Genomic DNA, 25,154 nt, shown 5'->3' on the forward strand with positions numbered 1-25,154 from the left:
TTGGATTCACCCTGTCAGGGTGGCCTTCATTGTATCCCACTGGAGGAACCTGAGTTTTTAACACAACAGTACTTAATGAAGATATGTTTTTCGTAGTTAAAAACAGATTAATTTATCATGTTTTTTTTTTTTAATCGAATGACTTTCATGTTACTTAAACGTAGAACGGGGGGTTCCAAAGTGTGGTCTTGGGGCTGTCTGTGGCCCGGGACTGCTTTTTATTGGTCCTCTGCACATTCTAAAAATACAATTATACAATAGCATGAAAAACTAGAAAATTCCCGCGGAAATCTTGATGGGCTTGCCACCTGTGCTGTGAACCTCGGGCCCGGTGCGCCAATGGCTACCGTGCTAGCACCTAGCAAGACAGCCTCAAGTACCGAAAAGGTTGATGCAGTCCCATAGTGTCCCCACATCATGCCATGTGTCTATTTGCCTTTAGAAATGAGTAAATTAGCTAAAATGCTAACATGCTAACAGTCATCATGCTAGCACCTAGCAAGAGGGCCTCAAGTTTAGAAAGTGCCAAGGTTGTCCTATAACCTTCCTACATCATGCCATGTGTGTATTTGCCTTTAGACATGAGTAGATTAGCTTAAATGCTAACATGCTAGCAATTAGCATTTAGCCACAGGGAGGGTTGAGAAGTTTATCTAAAAAATGAGCCGTTAATCACGTTTCTACGTGGCCGTATGGCTGAGCTACACGGCTGTGAAAAGTCTGTAAATTCTCGTTTTCCCTGGAATGTGGCTGTTCTAAAAATAGAACAGGTGTATCTAATCTAGTGGGCTTGCATTACTGAGCAAGCCCATAAATAGAGTAAAGTTGAAATATTAAAGAGGGCAAAATGTCACAATAAAAAAAAAAACGAAAAAATAAACTTGTTTTAGGAAAATTAGGTTTGGTAAATGTCATAATGTTATGATAATAAAGTCAAAATATTCTAATAATGAAGTCATACTATTACAAGACAAATGGACAATGTTGAAAAAAAAAAAGCAATGTAATGTTAGTGACAACACACGTCTGCATATCTATATGGTTTGGTTTAAAAAGTGCACAAGGTGCATACTTTGGACACCCCTGCAATGTTTATGACTGTGGTTGTAGTTTGAAGCAGTGTAGAACTGCAGTGTATTTTGTCTTAACTAAATGAAACTAAATTATATGCAGTGCAAACTATAACCACTACAGTAAAAATATAATGGGGATTTACTATTTTAGTTAATTATTATATTGATAGTCGCATTGATTTGGGGCAAGTGTACCTGAAGTTGTGGTTGATGGGCATGTGCATTAAGAGTCAATAACAACAACGAAAACCTGGTCAGTTTGATATGATAATCCAGTCCTGTTGCTCTTATCAGCGTGGAAGCAGCCGTAGCGGCTTTCGCCCAGGCACGAGCCCCCGGGATCTACAAGGGCGACTACCTCAAAGAGCTTTTCCGTCGCTATGGTGACGAGGAGGACACACCCCCTGCCCCTGCGCTGCCCGAGTGGTGCTTCGAGGATGACGGTGAAGTGGACGATGACGGTAACGCCGTGGGGCAGGAGTCCGGGCCGAGCTCTTCAGGGTCAATGCCTGGCAAACGCAAGAAAGAGACGCTCAAACTGGTAAGACAGTAATTGGTATGTTTGATGGAATGATGACACCAAGGTGACTGTGGGAGACATTATGGGTTTGTTTGATGAGAAATTTGGGCCAGATGGTCAGCTCTTGATTTTTTTTTTGCCATTGAATAGTTTTAAGCTGGGAGTTTGGAGTGGTTAGCAGGGGTGATAGCTAGAGGAGACATGGATCATCATCATATCGGCTCAGTTATTTTCCTTTGTACAGTCATCCCTTGTTTATCGCGGTTAATTGGTTCCAGACCTGACTGCAATAAGTGAATTTCTGTGAAGTAGAATTCAAGATTACTAAAGGTATTTTCATAGTTTGAGCATTCTAAAATCATGATTTAACATTATTAGAGCCCTGTCAACATGAAATAACACCCCTATAGTCACCTTTATACTCATAATACCTACTATAGTAGACACGATAAGCAATAATAAGACATAATAACTCACTTGTTGTTCCTTGTTGATATATATCAAACATAATGTGGGTTGCTTGTGACATTTGTCAATTGATTGATATATTGACTGCGACACTACTGCTAGCCTTGGTTATAGCACATAAGAGACGGCCGCCAGTTTAAGCATAGCAAAATGGCGAGCTAACTCGTTAGCCTCCTATTTATTTATTCTAAACGTAAGAATGGGTTTGAAACTGAGTCGGACGGAGGAACAAAGTTTGCAGCCAAAAACGTACCACTTCCACACGGTATAGGATGCCATAGTCAACACTGAAACAGCAATCATTTATTAGGATCTATATACATTAATTCATTCATTTTCTACCGCTTTTTCCTCACGAGGGTCGCGGGGGGTGCTGGAGCCTATCCCAGCTGTTTTCGGGCGAGAGGCGGGGTACACCCTGGACTGGTCGCCAGCCAATCACAGGGCACATATAGACAAACAACCATTCACACTCGCATTCATACCTATGGACAATTTGGAGTCGCCAATTAACCTAGCATGTTTTTGGAATGTGGGAGGAAACCGGAGTACCCGGAGAAAACCCATGCAGAGATGGCCGAGGGTGGAATTGAACCCTGGTCTCCTAGCTGTGAGGTCTAACCACTAGCCACTAGACCGCCGTGCCGCCCGATCTATATACTACATGAATATAAAAAAGTAATATAATGTTTAAACATAACAGTTTAAACATCCCGTGATCATGTCAAAGTATCCTTGGGAAAGATAGTGACCCAACCCACCCCCAAAAAAATATACCAACGGTGTCAAAGTGCTTAGAGTGCTATGGAGGTGTAAAAGCGCTGTTCAAGCGAAAGACCATTTACCATTTATTTATAAAACCAAAGAAATTGAAAACGCCGAAGTGGGGTGAGAGCCTCAGTCACGGCAAATCCAATTGTGATACTGGGAGGGTGGAAAGAAGCAGGCCCAGAGAGCAGCAGCCTGCAGACTGCATTACTCCAACATCATTAAGGAGTACTGCCTCTTGGTCATGGTTGAGTGGCCTTCTCCAGACTAGCACTGGTTGGCAGCCAATTGGGCTCTTATGAGAAACAAGGATGAAATACTCCAAAATGTAACAAAAAGCTTTTTTAGCTACAATATAAGTGCAAACCCCCTTTGGGAATTATAATGGTTTCCATTATTTCTGGCATAAATTGTTTACAACGGTGGTTCATCTATTTTCTATAGACTTTGTCTGGGTCAGGGTCACAGGAAGCTGGACTTGTGCTGAGAGGCAGGAGGACTGATCACCTGTCAATTACAGGGATGATAGACAGGGGAAGGCAACCATTCACATTCACACCTACGGACAGTCTGTAGTGAAGAACAGATGTGTTTGGACCAACAACGGCACATTTCAAAGATTCATTTGATGAGAATGAAAGAAAAAGGGTTTTTGGGGGAAAGATTGAGTCAGTCTGTTGGGAAAGAGAACAACCATCCTTTGTCTAATATGAGCTGTTTATTTGTAGGGATAATGAAAGTGAGGTGACATGAGGAGCTGGTTCAATAGGACGGATCAGGTGGATGTAATGCATTATTAATGTAAGATGATATTTTCCAGACGGCAACAAACAACCGTTTCTGCTGTGTGTCTACATATTTGGTGTAGGAGGTTATGAAAATTTTTTCCCTCTTGATCCCAACCGAGATTTTTTTTATTATTCCTCCCAGGGGGCAGTATTCCTGGAAGGTGTCACGGTGAAAGGCGTCACACAGGTCACCACACAGCCCAAACTAGGCGAGTGCCAAAGGATGTGTCAGGAGATGACCGAGTGGAACAAGTAAGAAGCTTCTTTTGTGTTTCCTGCTGCTCCTCTGAGAAAAGGTGTGTGCATGCGTTAGCATATGTGGGTGTATTGTTTTTTTTTTTCTTTTTAACCCCCATCCCGATACTGACAGTTTGAAACAGGCGGTAGAGTCAGGAATAGATTTTTTTTTCTTCTAAGAGTAAAAATGCAACTGCAGCTTTTTAATGAAATGGAAGCGCTTCGGCTCCACTTCCTCGCCTTGTCTTTAGAAGAGGGAACAATCAACACTGTTTCCATTTCCCACTGTCTCCTTTTACCTGTATGAGTGGTGCTATGTTTTATTGAACACCCATCCAAATGTACTTACCCACACGTGCTGTCGCAGGTGCTGGAAGTGCTTTTTTGCTCCATGTTTTTTTTTTTTTTTTAAACCTGCATCTATCTAGCTAGGTAATGTCAGTACATAACAAGCATGCAGTCTGAACAATTAATTCAAAAACTGTCAGGGGAAAATCAGCACTCACTCACACATCAAGGCAGGAACCACCATGAATGTTTCTTTTAATTGCCCAAGAGTGTTATAAGGCACACACACACACACACACACACACACTTGTGTCTATCGGCTGCACCGAATGAAACCAACACTCGTAAGTCAATAATTCACATTGTTTTATCTCATTGCAAAATGTTTGAAGTGACATTAAAGGGGAACTGCAATTTTTTTTTTTGGGGGGGGGGGGGGGGGGGGTTATTGACGTTCCCTATGTGAAACATGAACACATTTCTTTCTTTTTTCTGTGCATTCTAGTGTGTTAAAATGTGTTAATATGAGCTAGCTAAGGCTGCACGGCCTTCACAGCTGTGTGGAGTTTGCATGTTCTCCCTGTGCATGCGTGAGTCTCCGGGTACTCCGGTTTCCTCCCACATTCCAAAAACATGCTAGGTTAATTGGAAACTCCAAATTGTCCATAGGTATGAATGTGAGTGTGAATGGTTGTTTGTCTATATGTGCCCTGTGATTGGCTGGCGACCAGTCCAGGGTGACCCTGCCTCTCGCCCGAATGCAGCTCCGGCTCGATAGGCTCGATAGGCTCCAGCACCCCTGCGAACCTTGTGAGGATAAGCGGTAGAAAATGAATGAATGAATGATTTTACACTATGTCTTGCTTTTGATGTCCATCTAGTGGAGATTACGCTTCATTTCCTGAAACACACGATAGCCCAAGTGTGTGTTTCCTCAGTGTTGCGTTGGGCTTTCAATGCCTCGATGTAACAAACGTTATTCTCCAGTGTATCACCATCCTCTGCGTGGAGTATAGTGGAATTGTTTAGAGCCACATTCAAGTGTATAATTTCACAGCATGGGATTTGATTACTTGTTTGCTGGTGTGTATGCCAGAAGTGGCACTGGGGAGGTAAATGTCCTATATATTGTTTTACCTTCTGGGGCACAAACACAGTCACATTTGGGAATTTGACTTTTTGAGGTCTGTACTATAAAGACAAACAAGTTCTGCCTTATGTTTGAACTGTTTTTTAATTCAACAATTCCTATTCAGTTAATAAATGTTTAATGATGGCGGCAGTTTGATCCTGGAATGGATTAATTCAGTGTCCTTTCTTCCTGATGGAGGTTGCAATTGTCAGTGTCCTCAAATAAAACTTGTCAAATCCCTATAGTTAAGCATTAAGAGGCAAATACAGAACCACAAGGTCATCATCTCATCTTCTGGTTCAACCTTACCCGTTAAAACTTCTTATATCATGGAGACTAAAAGCCTAGAAGTGAAATGAATGTATGTTGTGGATACAAGATCATGGTCATGTAACGAGTATGTTCCTTTTGATTACAGAGCTGGTTTTCCTGGTGCCCAGCCTGTATCAATGGATAAACAAAACCTTTGTTTCCTGGAGCAGAATCCATACAAAGTCAGCTGGAAAGCTGATGGAACACGGTGAGTCTTTTGCTTTTCTTGGTAATGAAACTGCATTCTGCTTGGATCTTATGTGGGCCCTACTTGAAAACATGGCTGCCGTGATTATTAAACTATTATTTGTTTTCCTAATAGCAAATACGTACCTTGTTGTAGATAGACAGTATCTAAAGCCGCTAATGTCAATCCAGAAGCACTTAAATAACTAGTCTATACAGTGCATCTCTATTGGCTGTTCACTACCAAAAAAGTATATACTGTATTTTCCGGAGTTATACTTATACTCCAGAGCAACTTAAAAATGAAAAAACAAATATATATATATATATACTATATACCGTATTTTCCAGACTATACTCACACTTTTTTCATAGGTTGGCTGTTCCTGCGACATATACTCCAGAGTGAAAACATTTATATATCATTTCCTACTCCTTAACAATTAAATTTTAAACAGTAGACGTTCGCTTAAAAAAACAACTGAGAATGACAGAACACAAATGCCCCGCCTGAAAAAGAAAATCATATTCTGCAGACTACAAGCTGCAAGTAGTGAAATTTGCAACTGAAAACAGTAATGAGCAGCAGAGAGAAAGTTTGTAGTAAGTGAGAAACTTGTTAGGGACTGGCGTAAAGCAGAGGCTACTCTTACTGCCATGAAGAAAACAAAACAGGTACTGTACTTAAAACTGTTTATGTTCCATAAACACTGGACACCTTTTCTGTTCATGTTTATTATTCGTGTAGCTGAATAAGCATTGTGTTAGCATATCTTACACCTATCAGCCTGTTCTCTATTCTTTTATTCATGTTAGAACTTGCCTTCCAAGATGACGTAATGTCTGTTTTGGTCAAGTAGTTTGTAAAATAAATTATCCACAAAAAATGCGACTTATTTATGTTTTTTTTCTACCTAATTATGCATTTTCTTGTGCGACTTATACTCTGGAGCGACTTATAGTCCAGAAAATACGGTATATGTTTTTATCAACCTGAGCGCTCGGCAAAAAGAGGTGATGATGCAACTGCACACAAGTAGAGATCATGTTTGGTGCAGTTTTAAGCCGTAAAAACAACCAGAGCTCGGCATACATCTCTCAGTTTAAAAGAGGACTCCACGGCAACCAGTTCATGGTGCTATATTATAAAAAAATATATTTTCATGTAAAACAACCATTTTCTGTCACTTTCTGTCTTTTGTTTCACAAAACTGCTATGTTGCTGAAAGATTACCTAGTGCTGATTACTAAAGAATGAAAAAAGGTTGAAACAAACTGAAAGATGAGTCTAGTCTGGCTCCTGGTATATACCTTGTTCATATAGCCCTCAAACGCAATATTCCGTGTGCAAATCATCCAAATCATCAAGCTCCTTCTGGGCCAAGGGGTTAGTTTATTTCATATCCGGTTGACGTTCTATTCTGCAAAGTTGTTAATTAGGCTTCATGGCCATTAGTGAAGATGGAGGTGACTGCAAATGTAATGTTTCTCATTTGTGTTCAATTACTGGCCTGCGTGTAGCTAATCAACCTGGAATGGCCTTTAGAGATGTGGCCAATAGACTGTTAATTTGGCTTCCGCTGATGCAGACTCACGTTCAACCAGTCGTCTAATCTATTACTATTTACTGTTTATTAATTACTATTTACACGACGATATGTGCCAAGTGAGTAACTGTGGAAATTTCTTTTTCTTCTACTTTTATGTCTCCGTTGCCAAAAGCAAGAGCAGAGGAACATTTTTTAAATTGTACTATTGAAACACTCTGGTGAAAATGTGCCGTGTACTTGTAAATGTTTCATGACTGCAGTCAATTTCACAATTGTATCGCTGCTTTAATTTCCAAAGAGAGACCCGGACTGATTGATGAGTGAGACCTCCAGGCTACAAATGTCATTAAATTGGTGTTGTCATCTGAAACTTCCTAAAAAAAAAAAATGTTGAAATAGTTACATGCTCTTTTTTCTTCTGTCTGGTGGCTGTGAGCTGGTTATCCCCTGATATTCTTGGGGAGCTGTTGAGAACAGAAACAATATACTAATATGTCAGGAATAGTGAATATGGGTATGAGTCATCACGCCAAGTAGGATATGCGCATGAGACTCAGTTTCTGTTTCTGTTGCGTCAGCTCCATTCTGTGTCCAGAAAAATGTTTCTTTCAATGCTGACAGGCTTGCTGCTATTGTTTATGTTTTCTGCCTGAGCTCAGTTTACAATATTTATCATTAAACTTGTAAATAGGGGTATAGCAATACTTGTATTCATAATCAGATAACAGAACTGGACATCAGAACGGCATCATTTTGCTGGGCTCAATATATTGACATTTGCCAAACGCATGTCTGTTTTCCTCATCCGTCACCGGTGGTTTCAGCACCTTGGCGCATTTGTTCCATAGAACAACGGCATGACCGGAGTAAGCACCTGTGTTCGAAACCGCATACTAACTACTACATACTTCCATGCCCATACTATCCACACTCCATACTGCATACCCAATCCATCAGACAGTATGCAAAGCGTTTACACTACAGCGTACTACATGATAACCCACAATGCATTGCGCTCCTACCCGAGCCGAAATCGACAGGCTGAAGCTGATTTCACTTTAGTTCTAAACTCTTTAAATACGTCACTTTATTGAGATTTTTTTTAATCAGGTGAGAAAGTGGCTGTTTAGATCCCAAGTGTGTCATTTATTTGTCCAAATACCAACCGTTTACAATTTTGTTCGGACGAATTCAGCAAAATTTAAGCTAACCAAAGTGAGCAACGCACTTCTGGTTATTTTCACAAAATAAAACACCCCCTTACTTTTCTCATACAAAAAAAAAAAAAAACATAGTGATAAATCACTGCTTTTACTTTGAAAACAAGAAGCAAGCCTGTTTCCGGTGAACGTTGGCCTCCGCCAAGGCTGCCCTTTGTCACCGATTCTGTTCACAATTTTCATGGACAGAATTTCTAGGTGCACCCAAGGTGTTGAGGGAGTCCGGTTCGGGGGCCTTAGAATCTCATCTTTGCTATTTGCAGATGATGTGGTGCTGATGGCCTCTTCAGGCTGTGACCTTCAGCGTTTACTGGGACGGTTTGCATCTGAGGGTGAAGCTTCTGGGATCAGACTCAGTACCTCCAAATCAGAGGCCATGGTTCTCAGTCGGAAAAGGGTGGTGTGCTCCCTCTGGGTTGGGAATGAGGTCCTGCCCCAGGTGGAGGAGTTTAAGTATCTTGGGGTCTTGTTCACGAGTGAGGGAGATGGGAGGAGATCGACAGACGGATCGGCGCAGCCTCAGCAGTAATGTGGTTGCTGTACCGGACCGTCTTAGTGAAAAGAGAGCTGAGCCGGAAGGCAAAGCTCTCAATTTACCGGTCGATCTATGTTCCCACCCTCACCTATGGTCATGAGCTTTGGGTCATGACTGACAGAATGAGATCGCGGATACAGGTGGCTGAAATAAGTTTCCTTTGTAGGGTAGCTGGACTCACCCTAAGAGATAGGGTGAGGAGCTCAGTCATCCGGGAGGGGCTCAGAGTAGAGCTGCTTCTCGTTCAGGTGGCTTGGTCATCTAGTCCGGATGCCTCCTGGACGCCTCCCTGGTGAGGTGTTCCGGGCATGCCCAGTCGGGAAAAGGCCCCGGGGTAGACCGAGGACACGCTGGAGGGATTATGTCTCACAGCTGGCTTGGGAACGCCTTGGTGTCCTCCCGGTGGAGCTGGAGGAGGTGGCCGGAGACTGGGAAGTCTGAGCTTCCCTACCGAGACTGCTGCCCCTGTGACCCGGACCCGGATAAGTTGAGGAAAATTGATGGATGGATAGATTTGCCCACATTCATTTCATTATAAAAAGTCATTAAAGCTTATAAAGTTATACAAAAGCTATGGTTATGGCGTACCGTATCTTTTAGTACACCACTACTTGTAGATTACAGGTAGATTAAAGGAAGCTGACATAGAAGGTGTTTGCTTTGGTTGGTCTCTCTGTGGTTGCGTGCAGTTGGTAACATTGTGCTCATTTTGGGGAGAGTTGTTATTAATTGGCGTATGTTGACAAATAATTATTTTATTCCTCCAGTGAGAGATGAGCTCTTCTAATAGGTCTGATATTTCTTTATTCTCAGGAGCCCACACATTGAGCACGTCATTTTTAATTAAATTTTGTTGAATCGTATGCCCTGCTGCCTTATTAGTGTTACGCCTGAACCAGTGTTCCTTTTTTTGAATTCATCTAGTGAGTAGTAAAAGCTTTCAGAAAAAGTATGAGATGTGTGAAATTGAATTTGGACAAAATAAAGAGGAACCAAAAAAATAAAGCAATATTGAAAATGGACTACCTATTATTGCATTGTTAGGAAGTTTTATTCCCTTGGGAAACCCACTAAAATAGTCAGGACCATCATCTATTCATTATAAATTCTGAAACATCGTTTGGGATATGTCGAAACCTTCACATGATTTATGTAATTGTAATCTTGGGTCTGAACTGACAAGCTATCGGATGAAAATGTTTGCCTCGGTCTCTGTTATTGCATGTAATAAACTGGCGTTTTGCATGTTTCTGCATGTAGAACTATAATTGTTATGTGTTAACATTTTGGGGGATCTGGAGTGGATGAATTGGATTTATGTTGGAGATATTCTTCGTTGTATTTTCCATACGATTTTGTTTTCCAAATGCACCGTTTTGAACGTATTAATCATAAAAACCGAGGTTATGCTGTTTCCTGCAAGAACTTACCAAGACAACTTTGAAAGTAGCAACGTACATCTTAAAGACTAGTCATATTCTGCCTTCTAACGGGCCTTGGAAGGCTTGCAAAAGCTAATTTGTATTGTGAATCATCTTGCTATAAAAGCTTTTGTAACTGTTAAATAGGTTTGAAGCCTATTACTCCTGTGAGACTTTAAACAAACAAGTTTGACTTTATTAAAGCGCCATTAACAAACACCACCAGATGCACTTGTTACCTCAACAATAAGGACACATTTTATTTCCCTAAAGGGTTGTCCAGTTTGGCAATAAAAGTACTGCAGTCAATGCTTGGTAAGGTAAATACCGTATTGACTTTAATATTATACCACAACTCTTTTTCAGGACACATTTGTAGATTTTTTTTTGCGAAATAATAATTGGTAGATTACAATGATGACAAGACTAATTATTCTGATTCATTGAGGCCACAAGTATGTGTGAGTGACAGGGAGAAAAGCCCTGACTCATTTGGGGAGGAGTCATTTGGCGGCACCTGATGGTTTTGCGTGTGTGAATATTTACACCCAGAATACCGTTTTTTTTTTCATAATGACTTTACACAGGCTGCACGGCGACCGAGTGGTTAGTGTGCAGGCCTCACAGCTAGGGCACCAGAGTTCAATTCCACCCTGGTCCATCTCTGTGTGGAGTTTGCATGTTCTCCCCATGCATGCGTGGGTTTTCTCCGGGTACTCCCGTTTCCTCCCACATTCCAAAAACATGCTAGGTTAATTGGCGACTCCAAATTGTCCATAGGTATGAATGTGAGTGTGAATGGTTGTTTGTCTATATGTGCCCTGTGATTGGCTGGCCACCAGTCCAGGGTGTACCCCGCCTCTCGCCCGAAAACTGAACTGAATGAATGAATGAATGAATGATTTTACACTATGTCTTGCTTTTGATGTCCATCTAGTGGCGATTCCACTTCATTTCCTGAAACACACGATAGCCCAAGTGTGTGTTTCCTCAGTGTTGCATTAGGCTTTCAATGCCTCGATGTAACAAACGTTATTCTCCAGTGTATCACCATCCTCTGTGTGGAGTATAGTGGAATTGTTTAGAGCCACATTCAAGTGTATAATTTCACAGCATGGGATTTGATTACGTGTTTGCTGGTGTGTATGCCAGAAGTGGCACTGGGGAGGTATATGTCCTATAGCTGTTTTGACTTCTGGGGCACAAACACAGTCACATTTGGGAATTTGACTTTTTGTAGTCTGTACTATAAAGACATAAACAAAAATAATGAAATACTGAGATGAGATGTTTTTATCCTACTCAAATGTTAGTTTTTCGAGTGATCTTGGTTTTTTTCATTTGTGTGCTTTCTCATTTTATGTTGTTTTTCCCCAAGGCTGTTTCATTCGGATGTGAATGTTATTAGGACCCGAGTCAGATATGCTTTTGGGTGCACTTGGGTGAAATATCACAACCTGGCCATTAATTCAGATATGCCAGGTTTCTCTACTAGATTAGCCACATGAGAATTGAGTTTTCTCAAGCTATAGTTGGTAGGATTTAAATGATCTTCAAAGTCCTATGGTACCAAAAATGTGAGACAAGACACATTACAGTCTGTTGACTGGTATTGGTATTGGGGTCACAAAACCCCCTTTTTTCCCACAGGAGGGTGGATGCAGGGTTTACAATTCCAAACCCAATATGGTGATTTAATGTGATCTGATCTGACTTGTTGGAAAGACGTCTTAAGCGAGCAGTCCTTCACACTACTACTACTACTCCTTTACTGCTAATGATGTGCACAGCTACTAGATTTTGATTTGTCGTCCTCATCTGTCAGTTTGTGCCACCGGACTTGAACAGGGGGAAGACGGCATCGTGCCTCATTAAGGATGAAGTGCTCTAGGGTTCATGGAGACAGCCGCAGCAGGAAGGGGCACAAACTCTTGTGAGAGCGTTTTATGATTGGTAAAAATACTTTGTCGGATGATATTATACTGTAACTCTATTAACTCGGATATGAATACGGTGAAATCATAATGAAGAGGAGGACACCTGGGAGTAAGAAGGCATTAATGGTCACCCACTGTGCTATTCTGAACATACTTGACAGCGTTAGAGCCCTCATTAGGCGATAGAGGGGTACTATTTAACTGAAATACTGCGGTGACTCTCTCTTGTCTCTGATAATCTCAGCGGTCTTTTTGAGAGATTAAAAATACCTCATTTATTTGTCAAAAGGTTTCTAACATTTGTTTTTGATGCTTTGATCGTGTTTCTACACCCACCATATGCCTCTTAAAAAAAAAAAAATAACAAAAAAGTGCAGCTATATCTGCCCAAAGCTCCCAAGACACCATTGATTCTTTACCCTCCTACCTGCCTGCTTCTAGGAGAGTTGCGGACAGCCGTGTTTGATGTCTTCGAGTCATGATTCGTATAGCCGTTAGGAGTAATACTCACCTTGAGAGAAGCATTTCAATAAATAAAAAGCCTGCCGTTTTCAGACAAATTTGTACCTTTGGAGGCCCTTGAGCATTCCAAGGCTAAATGAGCCTTATACTTCCTTCACCGTCTTCTGGGTCTTCTCCAGTCGGATGCGCCCAAGAGGCACAGTCGTCCCATGCCATCAGTGTTTTCAGTTGATTGTTCTTTGAGATGGGGCAGCAACTCTACTCAAAGCTGCCCCCAGCCGTCGCATCCCTAAGGGGAAAAAAACATGAATAACATGCACAGCTTGATTGAGCCATTATTCTTTGCAGCACTCCATTCAATTATATTTGATAAATTTTGTTTTTTTAATATTTTTCTTATGTTACAATTTTTCTTAGGTTGAGTTCAAACTTGTCTTTAGGTACTTTGGTCCAGGTTAAAAAAACAAAACACATAGATTCAAAGTCTATGCAGGAAAAAACATGCATAAAGTAAGGACGGATAAGGAATATAAACAAAAACAACAACCACGTTTACATGAGTTTTTTCTCTTTCCGAATGACCTTTTCAAAAACAATGGTATACATGAAACGGAATATTCCAGTCTCCTGAATCTCCAGAATAGTCAATGGGGCATGCGCAATTGAGTGTAAACATCACGTTATTCCGACTTCCCCGAGTTTTTCTTTCACTTGTTGGATTCCGTATTGCGAGTTTTTCGTCCGTCCAGTCTTGAAATTTAGTTTGGATCTCTGAGCACGCGATGAAAGGATGCACCCAAATGTACCAAATGGTTCAAAACTCCTCTATTGGCATCAGAGCCCTTCCCATGAACGTCCTTTCCGGTCAACAACAGGGAAAAAAAAATAGCTGTAGCTTTTTTGTCTTTATGGTTTAACAAACCCTATCACAACATAGGAACTCTACGCCTCCTACCTGGTAACATCCTTCTACCAATATATTCACTATCTCTCCTCTGGACTTGTCCCAAACATATCAGTCTGGCCGATAACTGACTTTATCTCCAAGGTCTCTAACATGTAATGTCCCTCTGATGTACTCCTTCCTGATCCTATCCATCCTGGTCACTCCCAATGTGAACCTCAACAGCCTCATCTCTGCCACCTGTCTTTTCCTCATTAGCACTGTCTCAAGGCCAAACAACATGACTTTTGAAGTGCTTGGGAATAGTCTGTACTATAAAGAAATTGGCAAAATGTTGTGATGAGATGTTTTGTCCCATTTCTGAGTTTAGCCTTTTCAGTGATCTTGAGTTTTCTTTTGTCTGCTTTTTCTTTGCTTTGTATTTTCTTATATTGTCTCTGTCCCCAAGGCTGTTTCATTCTGATGTGAATGTTATTACGACACAAGCAAGTTGGGTGAACTATCATGACCTGTCATTAATTCAATAAAAAATGCATGGAGAGTGAGTTCCCAACATGCAGGGGGGCCTTATTTGGGGACAGGGCAAAAGGATTAGTTTGTGACGTGCAATATTATGGGAAAACCGAGACAGTGTACAAAAAAACATGGCAATTTTTTGTCGAAAGCTGAATCATATGAAAACTGTGTGTGAGGTTTGACTGGATTTGTCATTTCTGCATACTTTTTTCTGCATCGTGTTCACATTCAACTTTTTACAGGGTTATTTAACAATTCATTAATGGAAATATTTGACTCCTCCATCATAAATAAATGATCATCTGCTGTGGTATTCTACGCAGGCTAATCTTTGGCACCCTATCAAGTTTCCAGTGTCGAGCCAGCTGGTATTGACAGGATATTTATCACATCAAATCCCTCTGTGAACATGAGAAGGATTCACAGCAGGTATTAGAGATGCATATCATCATTGGGGAACGTAAATCTGTCTCTTGTCACATGACCTTGTTTACCAAAGGCAATGCATTCTACATGCTTTTGAGTGGGAATGCCTTGAAAGCTCCACACTGTTTTGACAGCATTAATCCCTTATATGTTCAAGTAGTAAGTAATTAGCCCCTATTTTGGAGTGCATTAATTACACTACTTAACCTTTCAAAATGGCTGCTCATTATGCTCAATGGTTAATCCTGCTTTATGTTCTGTTTGGGATGTTTTTTTTTTTTTTTTTTTTCCATCAAAGACCAGCAGGCGGTCTCGGAATGCTAATTGGATTTGTAAGACGTGTGCAATGGGAGTCACCACATTGTTGAACATTTTTACAGTCGAGTCAGGTACACAATGACACACAACAGCTTGGCTCGAAGGACTTTGTAAAGGCAAGTCAAATGCCGTCTAATTGGTAGGGAATACAAAATGATGCAGTGTAATTAGCACTGCAATATTAATCAACAGAAAAGTCACTTGTCAACAAATGAGTCAAATCAGTGACAAAGTACAAAAAAAAATGTTACAGCCTTTGTTGTCTGTCCTGTTCAGTTTTGCTTCTGCATGCATTTAGTTTTAAAGAGCATGCTTTGATAACAACAAAGATCAGATACGGAGGTATTTGGTCGCTTTTTTGCTTTTTCTTAGACAAGATAAAAGCTCTTTGCCTTTGCTCTTTTTGTCATTGTAATGGTGAAGGTAGCAATTTGCACATTAAGAGATACACTGTCTTATGTTTTGCAGCTGAGTGAACCTAAAATCTCCTCCAATAGCCCATTACATAAATGGCTTCTTCACACAGTAGCCATTTTGACAGGGCTAGACACGGGTATAATTGAGGAAGTGAATTGTGGGTTTGTTCATTTTGGATGTCACAGCTATTTCATTAAGCCAAACTTCCAGAACCGCAGGTTGCTGTGTGAAGCAGTCATAATTAATGTTATTAATAACATTCATAGTTAACTGGTAAGCAGAATGTTTGTGCGATGTCATGATAACATTAGGATCGGAAGTGACTGACAAACATGATCATCTTCATCTTCCCTGTGTTTTGTAGTGTTGAGTTAAGGTTTCGTGGTCGACGGTACAGTGGTGTGAAAAAGTTTGGCACCCCTGATAATTTTCAAGATTTTCCTTGATAAATCACTGGTTGTTGGGATCAGCCATTCCAGTTAAATATATCATATAGCAGACAAACACAGTGATAGATGAGAAGTTTATAGGATTTACAGAAATTGTGCAATAATTATTTAAACAAAAATATTAAAATAAATAAATAAATCCTTCTTATAGCTTCCAATGAGGTTCTGGATTCTGGTTGAAGGTATTTTTGACCATTCTTCTTTCCAAAACATCTCCAGTTGAGTCAGGTTTGATGGTTTCCAAGCATGGACACCACAGAGATTAGACTCTCCCAGAATAGTTTAATAGTTGAATGATGCACAGTGACACCATCTGCACCAAGACCATGTTGTAGGTCTCACCATCCTTCGCCTCTGCTTAGATTTTTCTTGGCCTTCCACCCCAGACCTTAACTAGGACTGTGCCCTGTGGTTTTCCATTCCATTTCCTCACTATGTTCCTCAGCTACAATCTTTGACCTCGCCTTTGTATCCTTCCCCTACACCAGGGGTCTCAAACTCAATTTACCTGGGGGCCACTGGAGCTAGGGTCTGGGCAAGGCTGGGCCGCATCAGGTTTTCAAAAAAAAAAAACACATTTATTAAAAACAGAAAAATATACAAATTTTCTACAATAAAAGCTCTGATAAAACATTCCACTGTTCTCAGATATCTTAATTTTTATTTTTCTGCACAAAATAAGATGAAAAATAAATAAACAAATCAAGAATAAAGAAAATCAATCAATCAGTAATAAATAAATATAATAATAATAATAAAACAGCAAATAATAAAAACTTAAGAAACCACATATAGTTGGTGGGTAGACAAATTATTTTTTTCAGATTAAAATTAACAAAGCATTATTAGAGCCCTGTAGACATGACAAAACACGACTATAGTCACATTTATACTTTTTTTTTATTTACAACATATTGCGCAACTTCAGGTTCTTGAGACACATGCTAACTCGCAAACTAGAGAGCGAGCGACCTAAACGGTAGCCTTCCAGTTATTTCCTTTAAACTTAAATAGCCAAAAACTTACCACTTCCACACAGATAGGGAGGATAACTATTAACAGTTATTTAACCTTTAACATGAACATTAATCAAACATAATAATTTTTTTCTGGGTACATGATACCATACAGCATCCATATCAAACTTGCGCGGGCCGCACCGACATTAAACTTTCATATCAAGGCGGGGGCCTCAAACTAGTGTGCTGCAGGCCACATTTGGCCCGTGGGCCGTGTGTTTGAGACCCCTGCCCTACACCATGATGTTGAACACTCTTTGCTCTCGTCATTTGACAGTTGCTTTGAGGCTACCATGGTGCTACTCTTCAGAGAAGATGCACTTCTGTTCATGCTGTTGTTCTATGGAACAAACGTGTCAAGGTGCTTAAACTAATGCACCCTCTTCTTGCCTGTTTGGTGGCGGAGGAAGAGGAAAACCCACGCACATACGTGACAAAATATTAAGGCCAAAATATTGCGTTTATTTCCATTAATTATGTGATTGAGTAGTTGACAGGCTTAGCGCCCACAAGACTTTTTTTTTTTTTTTTGAACAATATGTCTTGTCACAGTTTACAATGTCAGATTGTGATTGTCCCCTCTCTCCTCCCACAGGTACATGATGCTGATCAATGGTAAAAATGAAGTATTCATGATTGACAGAGACAATGCAGTCTTCCACATAGCCAACCTAGAGTTTCCTTTCCGGAAGGATCCAAAGGTCCATCTATCAAATACTCTGCTGGATGGGGTAAGTTTTGACTCTTATACTTTATAATAGTTCAGTTCCGTACAATGCCACCGTCGCTTCTGAAAGTCCTACCAGTCTTAGCCTGGACATGGAACAACATCGCTAACCTCCATACCCTTCACTTTCTTGGTCTTGCTGCTCGGTCTTGCAGATAATTGATGTTGGTTTGCGATGTTGCAGGCTGACGGTTGATCCCATCAAGTAGAGCTGACAGGACAATCATCCTGCCATGTCCCGGGGAAATAGCTAATGGAATGTTTTATAGTACTTCTGTCATTCTTTCTTTTTTTTCTCTTGCATTGTAATGCTCAGAAGTCAGTTCCCTGAGCTGACGGCACAGCTGGTGGCGGTACATATTGGCAAGAGTTGCGTTGATGATTATATAGAATTAGATTTAACATTCAAATCAACAAGGTTATATTGCGTAGGCACGATACAGCTTGAAGCAATGATGGCATGAAGGGTTTGAACAAGCTATTTTGCTACCTACAGCACACTTTTTTAATTAAAAAAACAGCAAAAATGAGAACAGTAGAGTAAAGGGCATAATGTAACAAAAACAACTTTTAAACTGTTTTGGCAGGAATCACAATTCAAAGGAAATACACTGCAATAGATGCAGATTCTGGAAAATCTAAAAAGTTTTCTCTGCGGGTTATTGTGTGTAGCGGCTCTATAGTACCATAACTCAATACAAAGGGTTGAAAAATGAGCATAATAGTCCCCGTTTCCTTAAATATAATTTTTTTAATTCAACTGCAAGAAAGCGGTTCATTATTGAAGAATGGCTATGTAGCAGCTGTATACTGAGTACTCTAAAGTCCAAGTTTAATTTCTTTCTATAGTGTTATCCTTTGAGAAGATTTGTTGCTGTGTCCTTTTTTAATACTGTAATTTCCTCACATTAAGAAATAGTTCAACTTCAACGGTGTCATTATTTCACTATTGAGCTCGAAATATTCATTCATTCATTTTCTACCGCTTTTCCTCACGAGGGTCGCGGGGGTGCTGGAGCCTATCCCAGCTGTCTTCGGGCGAGAGGCGGGGTACACACTGGACTGGTCGCCGGCCAATCACAGGGCACATATAGACAAACAACCATTCACACTCACATTCATACCTATGGACAATTTGGAGTGGCCAATTAACCTAGCATGTTTTTGGAATGTGGGAGGAAACCGGAGTACCCGGCGAAAACCCACGCACGCAACCACTCGACCGCCGTGCCGCCCATAGCTCGAAATATACACAGGAAAATGTTCATATTTTATACAACAGCATATGCTTTGTCTTTAGGAGATAATGAATAACTTTAACTTGACGCTATTGTGTGTACTTTGCTCTGACTTTTGTCACAGCTGTCGATTTTTAATTCAAATTGGCTTAACTGTTTCATTAGTGTGTGGATTCTATTGTCGCCACATAATTGCTTCATGTTTCTGTTCCATTTGCTACATTTCTCTTGCATCCCTTAAGCACAGGTGTGGAGGTGTGCTCGGATTGCTACGAGAACTTCTTTTACCCTTGTGTATGTATCTGTTTATGCTTCTGGCTCTCTGGTTTGCAGAGCGAGGAGATGTGTTTCTCTATTTATAGTGAGTTCTGTTCAAGTCGTGCCGTGTTCTCTGATGGGTTTCATCTTCAGCCCACAGGCACTGGTCTTTGTTTTTACTTTATATTATGTTTAAACCGCAAAATTGAACGCTGACTCACTGTCTGTTTTTTATTGAGTGCAACTGCTCAATAACCCACCATGGGGCCAAATAAAATTTTTGTGCCAGAAATTTGATTAAGGAAATATATAACACTATTGGGGACTGCATGGCGGACGAGTGGTTATTGCGCAGGCCTCACAGCTAGGAGACCCGAGTTTGATTCCACCCTTGGCCATCTCTGTGTGGAGTTTGCATATTTTTCTCAGGGGACTCCGGTTTCCTCCCACATTCCAAAAACATGCTAGGTTAATTGGCGACTCCAAATTGTTCATAGGTATGAATGTGAGTGTGAATGGTTGTTTGTCTATATGTGCCCTGTGATTGGCTGGCCACCAGTCCAGGGTGTACCCCGCCTCTCGCCCAAAGACGGCTGGGATAGACTCCAGCACCCCCACGACCCTCGTGAGGAAAAGCGGTAGAAAATGAATGAATGAATGAATGAATTATGTTTAAACCGCAAAATTGAACCCTGACTCACTGTCTGTTTTTTATTGAGTGCAACTGCTCACTAATCCACCATGGGGCCAAAAAAAAATTTTGTGCCAGAAATTTGAATGAATTGACGGTTTTTGGTGAAATAAGCAAATATGTAGATATTTTCGCCTCAGAGTTTGTCTGAAAAAGTATTTTTCCATAAACGCTTAACAGTCGTGCATGGCCACCAGTTTGTTTAGATGTTAAGACCAATTACATTTATATAGCACATCGTCTTAGAAAGAAAAGTATGGGCTAATAAATAAATGATACAACCTGTTCAAAGGATGTATTTCCTTCCATCGTTTTACTTTATATTATGTTCAAACGCTCTACCTCAACATGAGTTCCAAACATGGGTGACTATGACATCATGTCGACTTCCATTGGTCACTATAATGTATTCGTCCATTGCTGTCTGCCTGCTTGATGGTTCACTGCACCAGATGGTTAGCGATGGCAGCCTCTTGGAATTGCATCATTTCTCACTTTCACGACCCCACCTACAAATCACAGCTGCCATTTTTTTGACTTTGTGCTGTCTGCTCAGTGTCGTCTGAGATGTAAAAATCCATCCACCATGAGGAATGGATAGATTAAATACATTTTTACATTTTTAATGACATGATTAAAGAGAAGACGTGTACTGAAATGCCATTTTTCTTCTGCCCCATCCCACTGAGAAACTTTCACTTGATATGTTTCACAGAAATATGTTGTCATATGTAACAAAAAAGCAGTATTAGCTATGTTGGAAAGAAATCATTCCTGAATATTACTGCCAACATTTTTACAGTATTTCACTTTCCCAGACGGTGTGCATTCAATATTAACTAGTTGGACATTTTATTGTCTGCAATTTTTAATATTTGATGAAGAAGTTCCTGGCAAAGTCTGTATGTCCTGCAAGGCCATGCCCATCTTTGTCATCCATACACTGCACAGTTGCGTAAGACTTTTCAACACCAATCATCTGTCTGTTTGCCGTCATCCATCACTGATCGACCTGACTCTCAACTTGAAAGCTTTGCATAATTGATACTTGGTTCTATTTCTGCCTGGCGTCCCTTCTTCGTATGACTCGAGCCCATTTCCATGCTATACTGTATTTCCCTCCCGATGCCGGCCACTCTGAACACACTTCACCTTAGGGGAACACACCCATGCCTTCTTGCATTGAAGTCACTGTGCCAAATAGGGAATTTGCCACCATGTTAGGCCGAGCTTGCACAGATACAAAACAAGTGTGTAATGAACAGCATGTATGGGACCATTTCTCTTTTTTCCAGCCCACAGTGGTCATTTAGGTACCCACTAAAGTTTTCTACATACACATACATACACAGTGGAATGGCGAGAAGTGTTCGCCCCCAGTTAACGTATTTTTCTGTTCAAATACGGCAAAATTTTGCCTCCGTTTACCAGCATTTTATGGTAAGCGTGCAATACAGTACATGACTTCTGTTATACCATTTTTTTCACAAAACGTCCCTTCTTTGTCAGAAGCTAGCTTGCTAACAACCACAAATCAGCCACATAGCCCGTCTATGATGTCATCAGCGGTTGACTCTCAAAAATATTAACACAAAACATGTTTTTATAGTCTTACATGCATAAAATTATCATATACATGACAAATAAAATGGATGAACTAATATTTAAGGTTACTTTTACATTCATTAAAGACGTGATTCTTGATGCGAGTGTTCCCAAAGACACGGCACGTCAGTGAGACACACTGTAGACAACATCTTCTGAATTATTTCTTTAATTTACTTCAATTCAGTTGTGTTTTTCCACTCTTTTCATCAAATTGCTGGCTCTTCAAACTTTCTGTGGCTCCATTTTGGGTGTTTGAGGAGAGAAACACAATTGAATTCACAAATTAACTCATGGCAAAACAGGGATGCTGCTTCCCGCTGGTGTCTCTGTGTCTTTGGGAAAAGTCATATGGAGGATCACGTCCTCAATGAAGTTGTGATCTTGAATGTTCGCTTTCATTCATTATCTATGTGTATGGAATGATGTCAAACTATGATTGTATAATACTGGAACAGATTAATTGGATTTACATTATTTCTTATGGGAAAAAAATCATTTGCTTAGTGTCCGTTTTGGTTAGAGTTGCACCTTCCGTTTACAATTAATGACGCTAACCAAGGTTCCACTGTATATAACATGTTCTCCAAACCTGTATAGTTGGTGAAATAGAAAAACAATGGTTGTTATTATCACATTATTAAGGTATAGTGACAATAAAACAAACTTAAGTAATTTTTGGTCTTTTCTTAGTTTTACTGAATCTCTGATATTACCTGTAATTGCATCCTGTGTAATGGTTTGCAGTGGAAGTCGTTATTGATGTGCTGTAATTTAATTTCTGGTACACCAGTATTATTAACAAAGTACAGTAACTTTGGAAATCCAATAACGGTCTTTACCTTTTGTGTCCACCGCCGTCGCTTGTGTTAATTAGCATGGGAAGGGCCTTGGATGTCATCTTCTAACACATACCAGCTTGCAAAGCAAAACCATTATTATATAAAGGTTATTGTTATGGGGCCAAACTTCTAAAAATCATCAATCATCACTATTGTTATGGCTGACATGAATATGTGAATGTAAGGCTACTATTTTTTTATGTTATCTTTTTACATGTTTTTTATGATGTGGCGATGAGAACTTCAAAAAAGGTCTGGAGGACGATATATCATAAACAGAAGCCTATTTTTCCAGTACTTTTCTCCCTTTTTGTTCGCGTATTTGAGCAAAAATGACATTTGTTCATTTGTGTGAATATCCTGATTTCATTTTTTCCCCATTCAACCATTGCTGGATGTTCTTTTGACAGCCATTTGGCAGTTACACTGTTTTTGTCTTTGCAGGAGATGATCATTGACAAGGTGAATGGTCAGCCCGTCCCCCGCTATTTGATATACGACATCATCAAATTCAATGTGAGTACTTTGAATATTCAATCTTTCCTTTGAGTCTCTGGAGAACCACCAAGATGAAAATAGAAATAAACTATACCAGGCCTCCGGAAGCCATGGGAGCCAATATTATCTACCGCTCCATCTTATGGTAATATTTTAACATTCTTAATTATCAAGTTAGCTATTTCGACTGATGTATTGGGTGACTTTTGAGGACCACAAATTTTGGTCTGAAAGGAAAAAGAAGCGTTTTTTTTTCATGACACGCTCAAGAGAGGAGAAACAATCCATCATGAGAGCAGGCCATTAGCACTGTGGTCTATTCATAGACATGTTTATTGATTGACTGACTGTAGAAGACAACGAGAATTGCAATTCAATATGGATCTAATTCATATTGAATAGACTGTCAGTAGTTAAAGGTATCACACATAATCCAGGACTTGGGTTGGACGGCTTGAATTGACGAGAATGACTTCAGACATGAATAATGAAATTATCTGAATAAGATGTGCATTATTTGACACAGTCTGTGCTGCTTCTCCGCAACTCCATCTCCTATGATTTGAACTGGAATTAGAATGTGATCCTTAAATCACCATTCTCCTATACAGTTGTATGACTTAAGCCAGGGGTCTCAAACTCAATTTACCTGGGGGCCACTGGAGCTAGGGTCTGGGCAAGGCTGGGCCGCATCAGGTTTTCCAAAAAAAAAAAAAAAAAAAAACGCATTTATTAAAAACAGAAAAATATACGAACTTTTTCAGTGCTTTGGTTCCGATTTTCTACAATAAAAGCTCTGATAAAACATTCCACTGTTCTCAAATATCTTAATTTTTATTTTTCTGCACAAAATAAGATGAAAAATAAATAAACAAATCAAGAATAAAGAAAATCAATCAGTAATAAATAAATATAATAATAATAATAATAATAAAATGGCAAATAATAAAAACTTAAGAAACCACATACAGTTGGTGGGTAGACAAATTATTTTTTTTCAGATTAAAATGAACAAAGCATTATTAGAGCCCTGTAGACATGACAAAACAAGACTATAGTCACATTTATACTCTTTTTATTTACAACATATTGCGCAACTGCAGGGTCTTGAGACACATGCTAACTCGCAAACTAGAGAGCTAGCGACCTAAACGGTAGCCTTCAAGTTATTTCCTTTAAACTTAAATAACCAAAAACTTACCACTTCCACATGGATAGGGGGGGTAACTATTAACAGTTATTTAACCTTTAACATGAACATTAATCAAACGTAATAATTTTTCTGGGTACATGATACCATACAGCATCCATATCAAAATTGCGCGGGCCGCACTAACATTAAACTTTCATATCAAGGCGGGGGCCTCAAACTAGTGTCCTGCGGGCCACATTTGGCCCGCGGGCCGCGTGTTTGAGACCCCTGACTTGAGCCATACAGCTAGTATATCTTCTGTCACCATATTTGACTACGCTCATTGTCTTCTGAAGTAGCTGGAGACATAACAAGGCCGTTAGCACGCCTCCAAACTGTAAATTAATTCATGCTCCCTACTGATCTGTATTCTGCTAACAGCAGTCAGACAAGCACAGAAGAAAATGAGTTTGCAATCAGCCATTTAGCAATCTACTGCTCCCTTTCCTTATAGAAACCTGATTTAAAAAAAAAAAAAAAAACCCAAAGAATGATGAGGTTACTTTTACTGGTCTTGTCTCCTCTTTCTCCATCGATCACCTGAGCAAGTGGCCCAAGACACCGCTGTTATGGGAATGGCTTTTGTAAGATGTTTGGCAGAGGTTAGCAGCTCCACATGACTCCCCCCCAGCTAGTACTACGGCGCTGTTCTATCGATCCTTGTTGGCCATTATTAGCCCTCTTCAGTGTCTGTGGTGGACTGTGTCTAAGTGCTGAGACCTCATCCACAGAGTGTAGCTGCAGGGAGATTGCACCCCCTGTAAGGTCCATGGCCTAATACAACACAGAGGCTGTTTGCAAAGGGAGCAGAACCTTAGTACTGGGATTCTTTGATTAAGGAAATATATAACGCTATTGGGGGCTGCATGGCGGACAAGTGGTTATTGCGCAGGCCTCCCAGCTAGGAGACCCGAGTTTGATTCCACCCTTGGCCATCTCTGTGTGGAGTTTGCATGCGTGGGTTTTCTCCGGGGACTCCGGTTTCCTCCCACATTCCAAAAACATGCTAGGTTAATTGGCCACTCCAAATTGTCCATAGGTATGAATGTGAGTGTGAATGGTTGTTTGTCTATATGTGCCCTGTGATTGGCTGGCGACCAGTCCAGGGTGTACCCCGCCTCTCGCCCTAAGACAGCTGGGATAGGCTCCAGCACCCC

At 40.3% G+C, this 25,154-nt stretch overlaps 1 protein-coding gene across 1 annotated transcript in view; it reads left to right on the top strand.

The window, feature by feature from the left end:
* Nucleotides 1-25,154, top strand: part of rngtt (RNA guanylyltransferase and 5'-phosphatase) — an 87,760-nt gene that overhangs the window by 5,132 nt on the left and 57,474 nt on the right. Inside the window, exons 6-10 of the mRNA XM_058056207.1 lie at nucleotides 1,368-1,614; nucleotides 3,760-3,869; nucleotides 5,693-5,794; nucleotides 17,542-17,677; nucleotides 22,752-22,823. Of these exons, the coding sequence (XP_057912190.1) occupies nucleotides 1,368-1,614; nucleotides 3,760-3,869; nucleotides 5,693-5,794; nucleotides 17,542-17,677; nucleotides 22,752-22,823 (667 nt within the window). The remainder of the gene's footprint in view (nucleotides 1-1,367; nucleotides 1,615-3,759; nucleotides 3,870-5,692; nucleotides 5,795-17,541; nucleotides 17,678-22,751; nucleotides 22,824-25,154) is intronic.

Source organism: Doryrhamphus excisus, chromosome 19 (assembly GCF_030265055.1).
Source record: "Doryrhamphus excisus isolate RoL2022-K1 chromosome 19, RoL_Dexc_1.0, whole genome shotgun sequence".
NCBI lineage: Eukaryota > Metazoa > Chordata > Actinopteri > Syngnathiformes > Syngnathidae > Doryrhamphus > Doryrhamphus excisus.